At 40.3% G+C, this 14,884-nt stretch overlaps 1 protein-coding gene and 1 pseudogene across 9 annotated transcripts in view; both read right to left on the bottom strand.

Moving 5' to 3' along the window:
- The window catches only part of ABI3BP (ABI family member 3 binding protein), a 243,215-nt gene that overhangs the window by 155,712 nt on the left and 72,619 nt on the right, over nucleotides 1–14,884 (bottom strand). For all 9 annotated transcript variants that reach the window (XM_064374567.1, XM_064374565.1, XM_064374564.1 and 6 more), the window contains exon 3: nucleotides 238–306. In XM_064374567.1, coding sequence (XP_064230637.1) covers nucleotides 238–306 — 69 coding nt within the window. The remainder of the gene's footprint in view (nucleotides 1–237; nucleotides 307–14,884) is intronic.
- LOC105734400 (BRCA1-A complex subunit Abraxas 1-like) lies at nucleotides 8,867–11,091 on the bottom strand (annotated as a pseudogene).

Genomic DNA, 14,884 nt, shown 5'->3' on the forward strand with positions numbered 1-14,884 from the left:
CCAGGAGCAGAGAGGTCCAATAACTCATGTAATTCCCTCCAGTTCGCCAGTGGTGGCACCGGGAGGAAATCCCAGCCAGGCTGTGTTTCTTCTCCACAGGGTAAACTGTTGATCCAGGGCTGACACCTCCTCTACATTCCTAAAGCTTCCCAAGGCATTTGGTCTCCACGGGTCGAAAAGAGATGAAAAGTCATGGCTCAAATAAAAGAAAAAAAAAATAAATGCAAAGGACTATACCTGAACATGACTTCTTTTGACTTGGAGGGGGAGCAGGTCGCACAACTATCAGATATTTCGGCTCTGCATCTGGAAACAATAACATTATTTATCAGAAAAACCCTTCAAGAACTGGCATTGGAGGCAGCACACCCATACCCTGACTCAGCATTCCCTGAGTCATCCTCCATAACCCGAGCTCCAGGGAGTGAGAGGACCCAGTAATCCAAAAAGTTAACACTTCCTGAGAAGTCTATTAAGTCCTTAAAACAAAAATTAAATCCAGATTTTCCAAACCAAATGGGCAAGGGTGAGGGAGAAGTCTTAAAAGAATTATGCTATACATAGATTTTAAACCCTGTTTTCATCAGTTCTTTTCTCTGCAAAGGTAAGATTATGTCCATTCTGTTAGTCTGTTCCTCACGGATGGCCAAGCCTGATGCTTCAACACCAGAAAAGGAAAAATTCTACTTGCACAGGACACCGTGGGTCTCACCTGTATGAGCTGAAATCAGTCACTTTTATGGGAACAGGAGTATTTATAATGTCCTTCCTAATTTGTATCCTGTTTATGTAATTTCTCAGCCTGTTTTCATAGCTGGTCATTTTTAATGAACAATTTTTAAAGAGCCACAATATATAAGTTGGTATAATTTTGATTTTAAATATATTTCAAGGAAATGTAAATAGGGAATCTCAAGATATTTAAGTTTTAAATAAAATTATATGAAAGCAATTGGCATATGCTAACTCAATGAGGATCTAATAAATTATCAAATGATTTTTTTAACATTGACGTTTGCAAGATGAATGATCAGTTACACATATGTAAATAATTTTTTCATATGACCAATATATTTTGGTCATATGAAATAGCATTTTATAAGCAGCTCTATTGGATTAATGGGTTGATGACTATTCTTTACCATGTTTCTCCACAACTTCCAACCCTGAAACTCATTCTGTAAGAAATTTCATTTGGATGCTGTGGTCAGCCAGAGTTCACCCCTTCTTACTCAGGCAGACTTGCTATCTTTGTTTCGTTTTCATTCTGGGTTCAAATGTCTCCCCTCCGTGAGTTTGGAGCAGAGGCCTTCTTGCCCAAGGCTTTGCAGAGCTGACCTCATTTTCAGACGGAGACAACCTGGCAATTCAACTTCTCTTAATAACTTCTGCCTTTGTGTTTTTCTGGACACCTTACACAACACTATTGGCTATAGCCTGCTGCAGTAATTACCGCCGAATACAGTAACCGAGTCAGCCTGATAAACTCACCCCAGAGCTTTGCCTGATTATTGTACGGTTGCCTCCCACCACCACGCAGATAAAGGAGCGTTCATTCTGTTCAAGTCTAGTGTGTTTGAAAGCACATCCTGCTTAGTGGGGCTCATGGAAGGAATGCTGGACCCAAATAAAATAAACAAGTTTCCTTGTAGGAATACAATAACCATTTCCTGATTTTCTTTGAGATATACAGCAATAAACTACCACGTACTGAGTGCTTTCTAAGTGCAGGATACTATATCCAGAACCTTATATCCATAACTTAATTACTCTTATGGCTATCCTACCTGGCACTACTATTATCACCTCAATTTGTAGACAAGATAACTGGGGAAGAGTTGACTTCATGGGCATATAGCATGTACAGTCACATGGGCCCATGCTCAGAAGGACCCCATGCTTCGTTTAAGGTCTTGCCGTAACCGTCTTGAAATTCTTAATACTTTTATCTTTGAACTTGTGTTTTGCAAGGGAAGGCCGATGGGACGACGGAGCGCGCACGTGAGTGGAGGAAACACGATCAACATGCACGTCTGCATTTCCTTGACTCCCCGTGCATTTATGGCATTGGACGTATCCATTATCACGTAACTCCAAAGGAACCATCACGTGTGGGAGTTCAGCAAGACTCAAAGGTAGAAAGAGGTAGATGTGTCACATTTACCATCAGGAAAGGGGTAAGGAGGGGGACACAGAGACCTGTGAGAGGCTGTACTTTCCATTCGAAACAGACCTTGCTTTAGATGCAGAAAGCAAGCAAGGGCATTTTAAGAAATACGAATGACCAAGAAAACCTATCATACTCTTACTTACTCATGTATTAGCCAACCACTTATGCTGAAAATGATAAAGGAGAAAAGAAAAAGATAGGGAAACCCATACTTCCTTTTCAATTCTTCCTCATTCAGAATTGGTAGAATGTGCACATATCAAGAAGTGAAATAAGCAGCTGAATTAGTTTTCTGCAGCATTTCCACTATTCTGGTTGGAACAAAATACATATGCATATATGTATAAAGTGTAAAATACAAACTGTGCAATCTCAGTAATTTCACTTACAAGTTAAATGCTCTTACATTTGCATTTAAATCTGGGATTGCACAATATAAAGATACAAAGTAGGCTTCATGCTAATAATTTTAAATTTAAATTTTTCTTTACTAAGACATCAAATCACATTGTGATAAAAGGAGAAACCACAAAAAGGAAAAAGCTTGATATTTTAGTACCTTTAAGATCCATTTTTTCATGTTCTTGAACTCGGGGCCCTGCAAATTATGTAACTATAGTAAGCAAGTCTACAAAATACTCTCAATAAATCTCAGAAATTCTCTTTAGAAAACAACCCCCCTAGTTTTCCTAAATTGTTCTCACTCTAGCAGAGTCTCTTAGAGAGAACCTTTTAGATTCTTCCTTGATATGGATTAATTATGCCTAATGCCTACATGTTCTTTTTAAAAAAAGACCTGAAACACTAGAGATATAACATATACAGAAGCCAAAGAGAGTGCCATGATCCAAGATGCGGTTATATGAGCAATTTAAAAATACCCTAGAAGAAAATCTAGGCAAAACCATTCAGGACATAGGCATAGGCAAGGACTTCATGACCAACACACCAAAAGCATTGGCAACAAAAGCCAAAATAGAGAAATGGGACCTAATCAAACTCCACAGCTTCTGCACGGCAAAAGACACAGTCATTAGAGTGAATCGGCAACCAACAGAATGGGGAAAAATTTTTGCAGCTTACCCGTCTGACAAAGGGCTAATATCCAGAATTTACAATGAACTAAAACAGATTTACAAGAAAAAAAACAAACAAGTCCATTCAAAAGTGGGTGAAGGATATGAGCAGATACTTTGCAAAAGAAGACATACATGAGGCCAACAAGCATATGAAAAAATGCTCATCATCACTGGTCATTAGAGAAATGCAAATCAAAACTACATTGAGATACCATCTCATGCCAGTTAGAATGGCGATCATTAAAAAATCTGGAGACAACAGATGCTGGAGAGGATGTGGAGAAATAGGAACACTTTTACACTGTTGGGAGTGCAAATTAGTTCAACCATTGTGGAAGACAGTGTGGCGATTCCTCAAGGACCTAGAAATAGAAATTCCATTTGACCCAGCAATCCCATTACTGGGTACATAGCCAAAGGATTATAAATCATTCTACTGTAAGGACACATGCACACGAATGTTCATTGCAGCACAGTTTACAATAGCAAAGACCTGGAACCAACCCAAATGCCCATCAATGATAGACTGGACAGGGAAAATGTGGCACATATACACCATGGAATATTATGCAGCCATCAAAAACGATGAGTTCGCGTCCTTTGCAGGGACATGGATGAAACTGGAAACCATCATTCTCAGCAAACTGACACAAGAACACAAAATCAAACACCGCATGTTCTCACTCATAGGTGGGTGTTGAACAATGGGAACACATAGACACAGGGAGGGGAGCACTATACACTGGGGTCTGTTGGGGGGAAATAGGGGAGGGACAGCCGGGGGTGGGGAGTTGGGGAGAGATAGCATGGGGAGAAATGCCACATACAGGTGAAGGGGAGGAAGGCAGCAAATCACACTGCCACGTGTGCACCTATGCAACGATCTTGCACATTCTTCACATGTACCCCAAAACCTAAAATGCAATAAAAAAAGGAAAAAATAAAAATAAAAAATAAAATAAATAAAAATACCTTTTGTTACGACCGCAGTCATTTTGCATAAAGCATAGGCTGTTACAGCCAATTACAAATTGGAACAAATGCCATTATCTGAATCCATGTGTTGGCTCCTACTGCTCATTAAATATTTCCAACATAGATGCATTTTTGGAGTCTTTGTGCTCTATTGGGGACACAGGTGTGGAAAAATAAAACTAAAGAATAGGGTTTCTATTTCTGTTCTGAACAAAAAAACTCTTTGTGGATTTATAGTAGCCTCGAAATATATACACTGTAGATTGAAATTCTGCCAATATGCATTACTTCATTTAGAAAGATACAGAATTAAAGTGTCAATTTAGGAGAAGTTGCACAGGATGCAGTTACCTTAACAAAGTTTCCATTCCTAATAGTTAACTCTATACAATGTTGCAGACTAATTAAATCTAATTTGCTTAATATTTTGAATGCCCCATGGTGGAGGACAGGCACAGTTTACTGCTTAAAGAAATCTACTATTGAAATATTTTGTTAAGTACTAATTTTTTTAGTAATACTCTCATCATTGCAGTTTGATAAATCCTTATTTTCACATTTTGAGTCTGCTCGCATTAGAGGAGGCTTGCATTGCAAGCCTTCCTGCTTCAGAATGTCATCAAAGGGAAGCTGAGTTCTGCCATGCAAAGTTTTTGCCATTAAAGTGTCTACAAAAGAAACAATAAATAAACCAAGATAATCCTAAAAGAAATTAGGTAAGGAGGTCTGATAAAGGCCCTTGTCATGTTTAACAATTTGTTTTTTTGTTGTTGTTGTCGTTGTTAAACAAAATTTCTGGACATAAGAGCACAGACTCTGGAAACATTAAATCCTATGCAGCTACATACTGTACTAGCCAAAGTACTTAACTTCTGTGTGCCTCAGTTTCCTTCAAAGTAGGAAAATCATACCTAGCCTCAAAAGCTTCTTAAAGATAATTAAAGCTGTAACAAAAGGTGAGCATGGTGGCTCAGGCTGCAATTACAGCACTTTGGGAGACCCAAGTAGGCGGATCGCTTGAGCTCAGGAGTTCGAGACTAGCCTGGGCAACATGGTGAAACCCCATCTCTACAAAAAATACACAAATTATCCATGCATTATAGTGGGGACCTGTAGTCCCACGCTGAGGAGGCTGAGGTAGGAGGATTGCTTGAGCACGGGAGGCAGAGGTTGCACTGAGCCGAGATTGCACCCCTGCACTTTAGCCTGGGTGACAGCGAGACCTTGTCTTAGGGAAAACAAAACAAAACAAAACAAAACAAACTTTAACAATGCCTAACACAAAAAGTATGGATTAAGTATTAGTAACAGTGATGACTTCTAGAAAGCAGAATTTGGGTTCTACAAAGTCTAAGAACATATTACAAAGGAGGAAAACGTTTAAAAAATCTTTACAGCAAGCATCACAGGCTCCAAAATGCAAGCATTTCGCACTAAACGTTACAAACCAAACTCATTCATAAATATCGATGAAAAAATCCTAAAAATATACTGACAGGACCTTAAACCAATCAGAATCTGGATCTGACAGCACATAATGCAATAATAAATTAACCAACTACAGTTTATCCTGGGAATGTAACGTAAAGAAAAAAAAAGGAAGCCTATTTCCACAGGTGCTGAAAAGTCAATTGACAAAAATGTAATACTAATTCTGAATAAATAAGAATTCAGTGGAGTACGTATAAAATATATCTTAAAACATCTAAATCAAATGTATAATCCTCCTTTACTATTGCTGGCACAGAGAATGATACTGGGTTAAAAAAAAAATACAACTATTGATAATGGAGTTGAGGGAGAAGTAGAAGAGAAGGAATCTCAACATGAGAAAATTTCGTAGTAATTTAACCTTTACTTTGTTTATATCTTACTTCTGATACGTTTTTTTAGAAGTAATAGATATCTTCCTCCTCAAAACCCACACCCTAATCTAACCAAAAAAAAAAAAAAAAAACACATAAAAAAATTAAGTTAAAGGATATTCTGCAAACACTGACCAGGACACCTCAAAACTGTGAAGGTCATAAAAAAAAAAAAAAAAAAAAAAAAAAGGATTTGAGAAGCTGACACTGTCTGCAGAAGCCTAAGGAAGCACAACTTCTAAATGTAATGTGGCATCCTGTATGGGATGGAAAACGAGACCGCAGGTAAAAACGAAGGAAATTAAACAAAGTATAGAATTTAGCTAATAATGTACCATTATTGAATTATTAGTTGTTACATACCATACTAATGTAAATATAAATGAGAGAAAAATTGGGCATAAAATATACAGGAATTCTCTGTACTATCTTCACAACTTTACATATTTTTTAATCTTTTGTCAAGAATTTTCTCTCTTTACAGGGTTTATGCCAGTTACATGCAAGGATCCTGTGTATCTCAAGAACCCTAAAGTGCGTAACATCAGATATCAGGAATCAATTCTATCACATTCCCACCAATAAACTTATTTTACAGGCTGGGCACAGTGGTTCACACCTGTAATCCCAGCACTTTGGGAGGCCAAGGAAGGTGGATCACAAGGTCAGGAGTTTGAGATCAGCCTGATCAACATGGTGAAACCCCATTCTACTAAAAATACAAAAAATTAGCTGGGTGTGGTGGTGCATGGCTATACCCCAACTATAAAGGAAGGTGAGGCCGGAGAACCACTTGAACCCAGAAGGTGGAGGCTGCAGTGAGCCAAGATCATGCCACTGCACTCCAGCCTGGGTGACACAGCGAGAGTCCGTCTCAAAAACAAAACAAAAACAAAATAAAAAACAAAAACAAAAAACAACAAAAAACACCACGACAAAACCTATTTTGCAGTAAGTGGTTGTATGTTGCCAATACCGACTCAAAGCAACCTCTGGATAGAAAAGTGTTTCAGGAGTGAGGTAAAGAATGACACTCCCCCTCTATACCAGTCAATGTCCAATAAGCAGATACTTATTTAAAATAACACTCAGTACATTTTACGTATGTTGAATAAAAGTGGTTCTGTGTGATTGTCACTTATATCTGGTCCCCAAATAGCTCATACAACAATATAACATTCAATTGAATGGAGTCAAACTGCTCAGAATGATTTTCTACCTAGCAGATGTAAGTATGGCTGGTTAAGGAATCTTCCCTTTGCAGAAATGTTACATTGGAATGGACAGTGGTGCTGTCGCAGGAGGACAAAGTATTCCGGGGCAGGTCTATCCTCAAACCAGTAGCAACGTTTTCATAAAAAGATGATTTACATATGTTCACTGCAGCACTGTTTACAACAGCAAAGACTTGCAACCAAGCCAAATGCCCATTGATGATAGACTGGACTAGGAAAATGTGGCACATATACACCATGGAATACTATTCAGCCATAAAAAATGATGACTTCATGTCCTTTGTAGGGACATGGGTGAATCTGGAAACCATCATTCTCAGCAAACTGACACGAGAACAGAAAATCAAACACCACATGTTCTCCCTTGTAGGTGGGTATTGAACAATGAGAACACATGCACACAGGAAGGGGAGTATCATACACTCAGGTCTATTGCGGGGACTAGGGGAGGGACAGCAGCGGGGAAGTAGGGAGGTTGGGGAGGGATAATATAGGGAGAAATGCCAGATATAGGTGAAGGAGGGATGGAGGCAGCAGACCACATTGCCATGTATGTACCTATGCAACAATCCTGCATGATCTACACATGTACCCCAGAAACTAAAGTGCAATAAAAAAAAAATATAAATATATATACATAAATATATATATAATATATAAATATATATATATATATATATATATATATATATAAACAAACCATAAAGATGATTTATACACAGTAAGGACATTGAGTGTGACAGACATTCTTATCTATGTATGTACGTATCAGTTCCAAGTCGCATTGGCCTACCCCAAACACACTGGATTACCAGGCTTGTACTGTGCTCAAAATTGTGGATTTGCCAAATTTCATGCAGAGGACTCTAAACTAGGGGAGAGATACAGTGTCATAATTAAGGCTGCCAGATTTAGGCAATACAAAAATAGGACAAATTTAAATTTTAGATACTATTTTGCAAATTTATTGCATGATATCCGGCATTTTATCTGGCAACTCTAGCCATAATGGACTTCTAAAAAATTATCACTTGAGAATTTTAATGACTTAGATAAAAACTAAATTCTCATATCAATTTCCTTCCACATTATGAAAATAAATTTTATTTCTTTTCTATTCTTGTTTTTTCAATTGTTTCTCTTTTTCAATACAGATGGGTCTCACTCTGCTGCCCAGGTTGGTCTCTAGCTCCTGGCCTCGATCAATTCTCCTGCCCTGTCATCTCTAAGTGCTGGAATTACAGGTGTGAGCCACTGGGTCCAGCCTCACCTTTCCAATTGTAAAGAATGAATCGGTGTAAGCCTTTCCCTCAACAACTTAGTAAAATATGAAAAAAAGATTTTAAAATAAAAGCATCTGATGTTCAAAAAAGCACTTTATAAAATAAACAAGACAAGACTTATCTATGGATTACTGCAAACAAGTGAACATAGTAAAAACAAACGAACTTATCTGTACTAGTGCGAGTGGCTCAACATAGTAAAAACAACAGAAATGTTTGGCTTTACCCATCAGCCAAATAAAAAAAAAAAAATCTCCTTTTAGGTTAAAAGGATCAAAATGGAGGAGATGGTTGGATATTCACCAAAACCCTTCATTATCTCAGTCTCTGTCAATTTCTGGGCTGCTCATTGTGGATCCTTTTTCTTGGTTGCTACTATCAGTATCTGTTTTAGATGGTTTGTCTTGCATCTCTAATGGCTGTGATCTCTTGAGCTGCTGTCTGTCATCTAAGGCTTTATGCTTAATTATCTGTGGTGTACCAGCTTCAGGAATGTCACTGTGTTCCACCGTTAAGATCAGATTGGCTACCACATCGAGGTGGTGGTTTTTGTTACAGCTACTTTTAGAAACATGTCTGTCTTTTAAAGACATAACACATGAAGAAATTCAGAATCTGGAAAAAAGGTCTGTACTGCTTGACAAGGAAAAATGTTCTCCTGAGGGTCTTTTTAGATGTTCTTCTCTCGTGCTGCCTGAGTCTGTGCTCCTCTCCTTTTTTCAATTTCTCATTTTAATCTGTGCTCCTCTCCTTTTTTCAATTTCTCATTTTAATCTGTTTAGTTTATCTCTTGCTCACTGTCTTCCACATTTTTTGCATATATTCTTTAATTCCTCTTGTAGTGAAGCATACATTTCATTTATCTTGTATACCTCCTTTAAGGATCCATCTTCTTCAAAAAATTTAGAGCTCTGTATTTTTACTGCTTGACCAAAACCAGTGCGCATATGGGAACCTGACACGGTTTTATAACCTAGTTGTTCAGAAATATCCAGATTGGCAACCACTAAAGGTACCCTGGGAAAAAGCCCTTTTTGAGGTTTATGTGAGGCATGTTTCAGTCAATGAGTAAAGCAGCTGTCTGTTATACTTGGTGTTAATAGCAGAAAAACAAGTTCTTGGTTTGAAAAATGCTCCTGCCTTCAAAGCAAGGTTGTGTTTTTCATGAGCAAAAAGAAATTGAACAAAAAAAAAAAGAAAAATGCTCCTGCGAGTGTTTGTGAAGCAGCTTCTCTCTAAACATCACGATTAGATCTGAATGATGATGGAGTTTGTACCAACCTACCACGTTCCTTTTGACATTTGATCGTATTTTCCTCAGTGCTTGCTCATTTACTCCACTTGAGGAATTAGAAAAGCTTAAAAAGGCATGGAATCTATTTCTGAATGTCAATTGTATAAACGACTTCATCATCATCCATTTGGGAATCAGTAATGCTATTCTTGGCTTCACCTTTTACTTCCCCAAGAAGAAAACCTTCCGTGTGTTAGACCGTGCTGGGGTGCTGTAAGACAAGCTGGCCAGCAAAAGCCTGAGAGCACCCGCTCTTACCCTCCGTGCTGCTGCCGCCTCAGGCTGCATGAGACCTCTCCTCACAACTACGACGTCACTAATATAAAACGCTTCTACAATAGTTCATGGAAAAGGAAATGATCTCTTATAAAAACAACAAATAACACAAAATGCATTCATCAGTGAGTCAAAGGAAGCATAAAAGCCTCAAGGGATGCGAGAGCAGCACCATTACTTAGCAACTTGCTTCTTAGTTTTATATAAAATAGCGGACTGATTTACAGTTATAGATGCTTTAGAATTTGATGAAATAAGGTAATTACTTTTATTGGAAGCCAGTGTGGCACATCATGAGACCCCTAAAAAGAAATCACCTACAGAATTTCAAAAAAAATTATGCCCATGGAAATCCCCATAGAAGAAATATTGTCGATTCTGATGTGCATCTGTAGGTGTCCACAAGCTGCATTCACTCGGACCAGGGTGAATACAATCTAAATTTAAGCATCCTCTAGCTGTTGACATGTGGTCAACAGCTCTGGTAATGCATCTCATCGACACTAACCCTGAGTAATGTCTGCCTGAAAAACACCCTTGAGAAATATTGCTGTCTTTGAAGCTCCAGCAGGGAGTTCACCTCACTCACTAGTTGCTCCTCAAAAAAGGAACTTCCTAAGTGTGGCTGTGGAGCTCACCAGCGCCCTGGGCTCTGTCGCTCTGCGGCTCCCTATCAGCTGCCTTTGCCCCCTGCTGTAGATGGGTTCCCTGGCCTGTTGGTAGGTAAAGGGGAGAAGAGAAAGCGGAACGCCACTGAAGAAGTCAGTCTAGGCAGAGCTGGGCAGTCCTGTGGGGAGCTGGAACGGAAAAGGAGAGTAGAATTCTGTTGTCTCCACACTTACTGAAAGGCTACCTAGCAGTAGTTCTAAGTTTCGGCAGGGGGACCAGCTTTGCGCCCCACCCACGCCACCCATTCTCCCATTCCCGTGACAAAGAACTGAGTAATAAAACCAAACTGACACCACAACAGCAAACTGGTTTCAGCAATGGGGTATAAACATGGCTCATAACTGAACTGTATCCACATCCACCCTGAAGACCATTGCTGGAAAATGGTAGGCTCCAATATTGTTGATGCAACAGATGCCATCACTCCACAGGACAGAATCGGTGACTACAGAAAACCCACCCATCCATGATGATTAAGTGACCCTGAAGTAACTACATATGAAAACGCCAGAACAGCAGCAACGGAACGTCCAGACCTACTCAAGAACGTCACTACTGTCCTTTCAGGAGGGAGGGTGTCACTTCTAGAAAAACACTGATGGGTATTTTCCTAGAAAATTGGGGAAATCCTGCTGTCTGCCTGGGCGTGTGCTAAGTTGTAGCTTTGCAAAATTTCATGGCGGCTTGAAGTCCAAATAGAATACAAAGTAGCAGAAGTAACGTCAGTGTTGTAGCAACTTTCCTAAGTTAATATAATACAATATAATCGACTAATATACAGTATCAGTAATTTTTAATACATCACTCAGTAGATTACTAGCACATTGCCCTTAAACATAAACAAGAATGTCTACAGAATTATGGAGCATCACAAAGTAATAGAAGTCCTCCACCTTTTAGAGTATTCCTAAGCCCCTGAAGAAAGACACGGTAGGTGGAGGATCCCTCTGGACTGGGCCAGGCTTTCAGTTCATGCTCTGTTTATTCATGTACCTCCAAACCTGGAAACTGCTCAATAAACATGTTCTGAAAGAATGAATCAATCTGTTCTTCTACCCCTTTAATGCCAGGGGATAGAATAAAGATGAATGAAGCCCAAGGCTTTGCAGGCAGAAAGGAAAAAAATAATAATTAGAGGGTTGAGAAATAGCACAATCGCACAAACAAAAATATTTTTTGAAAAACGAGTAATCAGACAATTAGTCTTTAATAAGTCCTATTTGTAGGACTGTTGTTTTTTTCCTTACAAAAAGGAAAAAAATGTTTTTTTTCCTATGTTTTCATGTGGTACAAAAAACTTTTTTCCTTCTTTGCCTGAGAAATAATTGGAGAACAAATTTTAAAGCAAATCCTACACTATTCAGTAATTGTTTCCATTAAACATTACAAGATCTGTTGAATAATGGACCCACACCCAGTTTGACAGAATACCCTGTTATGCCCCACGGCTTGGAGAATTCTGGTTTCTCTCAGTCTTTAAGACGCAGTCTGCGGGAACAGGCTGCTGGCCGGCTAACACTGAAGGTTAAACTCCTCACAGAAGTGCAGCCAGCCGTTCCACAGAGCAAGAATGCAAAAATGACTAAGAACAGCAGCCACTGCTAAGATTCCAGAAGGTTCACAGGCCTGCTCTGAAGGGAGCTTACAGCCTGTGTCGGTGCAGATGTCACAAGAGAGGTTGCTGAGGATTGTCTGGAATTGTTAACAGCAGTGAGAAGCAGCCCCTCACTGGCCCACTGTAGAGTGGGTGGAGTCTCTGTATATGAGATGGGAATGCTGCATGTGGGGAGGGGGGTGGGAGGAAGACAAGGTTAAAGGGAGAAAGAGGGAGTCTCTTTCCAGTAATGTACACTCTCAACGGCTCTGCCATACGTGGTCACCATTCACAGCTTTCTAAGGTTGTCTGGAAGAAATGATGCTGCACTTTTTCCAGACAGAGGGCCGTTTTAAAGACAATCCATTGAGGAAGACATTATTGGAGTTTTTCTCGGAGTTTTACTTTCATTCTGTGAGAGCTGGAGAGGCAACGCTGTTAAAAACATGCATTTCACTCAAGGCTGACTATATAATGTGCAGGGTCAGATGCACAAGAGTGCCATTGAAGGCACAACATACAACTTTTGCTTTCTTCCACCCTCTGTCTTGATCTGTCATGATGTTTATTTGCTGTTTAATATTGCACTTTGCAGGTGAGCGCAGACTGTCAGCCCACTCCCTTCCCCCTCCACTTACTATCTCCCCCCAGCAGCCGTCCCAGGATCAAGATCAAAGTGCTTTATGCCCTTATCCCCCAACCCACCCTCCAGGGGAGAAAAGTCAATCTCCCTTCCCCGTAGGTCTGCCAACCCAATTCGTGGACCCTCCCCGCCAAGGGATTACCACCTCTGCACTGGGACACACTGTGTACCTCATGCAGGTGCCACCAAATGCCCTACTTAATGCACAGTGGCACTGCCAAACTGCTGCCACCATGTGCTGCCACATGTTGTCACGGAGGCGTGCACACCCAAGTCCCTGCTGGAGGTGGAGGGCAGCTGAAGTCACTATGGGAAGTGGAAGGCAGCCAAGTAGCAGGGACACCAGGGCTGGAGGACGAGATAGTTGAGAAGTAAGCTAGGGGAGGGGCTGGGAGGCTGAGCACAAGAGCCCAGGCTTCAAGCCCTCCACACCTGCTCTGTCGTCCCATAGGACCTCACTTACAAAATAAAACAGGAAGATAAAATTCTTAAGAATCATGACAGTGACATCAGAGCACTGAACCTAGAATGCAAGGTCCTCTGAGTACACTGGTCATCTGATCATGAAGCCCGCCGTGACCCTTCCACTTCCAGTGCCCGCATACCGACCACAGCGCTGAGGTTCCAGGTCACCTCATTTCCTGTGGTCCTGGCATAGAGTTGGGAGCACCTCCTTCAACCCCTGTCCCAAACTAACCCTACTTCACTCGCATGCTCTGACAGATTCTCTCCCAACACCACAAATATTTAAAAACGATTTCCCTTACCCACTTGCCACATCCTTTCCTAGTGTAGCAGACCTGTTAGGCATTAAAATTGTTGGCTTTATTGCCGGTAGTTTTTTCCTTGCCTGTGTTTTATATGTGCACCCCGCAGAGCAGTCTAGTGTAGGGTGTTGTCTGTTAACTGGTTTAAGGCTTGGCAAGGGCTTGATTTTGAAGTAGAGACTGTACATTCGCACACACACATTTTCCAGTGAATTCAACTCTTAGTTCATGTTATCGCTACAGGAAGTGTGTCTGGATATTTTTCTTCCTCAGGACTTCGTTTGGATATTTCTTTCAAATTATAGAACCAGGTCACATTAGCTCTCAGAGTATCCAAAGTCAAAGCCTTCAAATCGGCAAAAGCTTTTTTTTTTTCTTCCTTTTTGAGTGTTGTCAGCTTTTCCATGTAGGGGTGAGGAGTCAGGAATAATTTACACAAGATGAGTTTTTAACATTGACTTCAAAAGTGCCAGAACACTTACAGGCCATGGAGAAAAGCACTTGGCATTATGGGCAGACCTGCCACTTGTACATTTCTTAACCCCTTGGGGACTGACTGTCTTCAGTGGCACAAAGAGCATGCTAATGGTACCTGCTTCATGGGGTTGCTGTAAGGATTTAATAACCCATTTCCATAAAGCTCTTAGCCCAGCACATTGTAAGTACTCAAAAATATTAAATCATCAGCTAACAGGTTGATAAGAACTACCACTCTAGCATTTGACTATGCGCCCAGCCCAGAGAACGAAACGCAGCAGTGGCAAACCCCCAACCCTTGATTTTGTCTCTCTTTTCTTGATGCAGAGCATCCCCAGTGGCAGAGAAAAGGCTGGGCTATTACGTTGGGATCAGATGGTGAAAAATCTGGGGACCACGCTAAGAATCCTAGGTTTTCTCCCATACGTAGCTTACATATAGGTTTTTCAACTAAACTGGGGTACTATTGAAAGTGAGCACAATCAGTTCTATCAGAACAGCAGCAGGTGTTAGCCATGGCGATGCCAGATGAAAGAGGGTATATAGTTACTTTACTA

Source organism: Aotus nancymaae, unplaced genomic scaffold (genome assembly GCF_030222135.1).
Source record: "Aotus nancymaae isolate 86718 unplaced genomic scaffold, 86718_ANA_hifiasm-v0.15.2.pri h1tg000011l, whole genome shotgun sequence".
In the NCBI taxonomy this organism is placed as follows: domain Eukaryota; kingdom Metazoa; phylum Chordata; class Mammalia; order Primates; family Aotidae; genus Aotus; species Aotus nancymaae.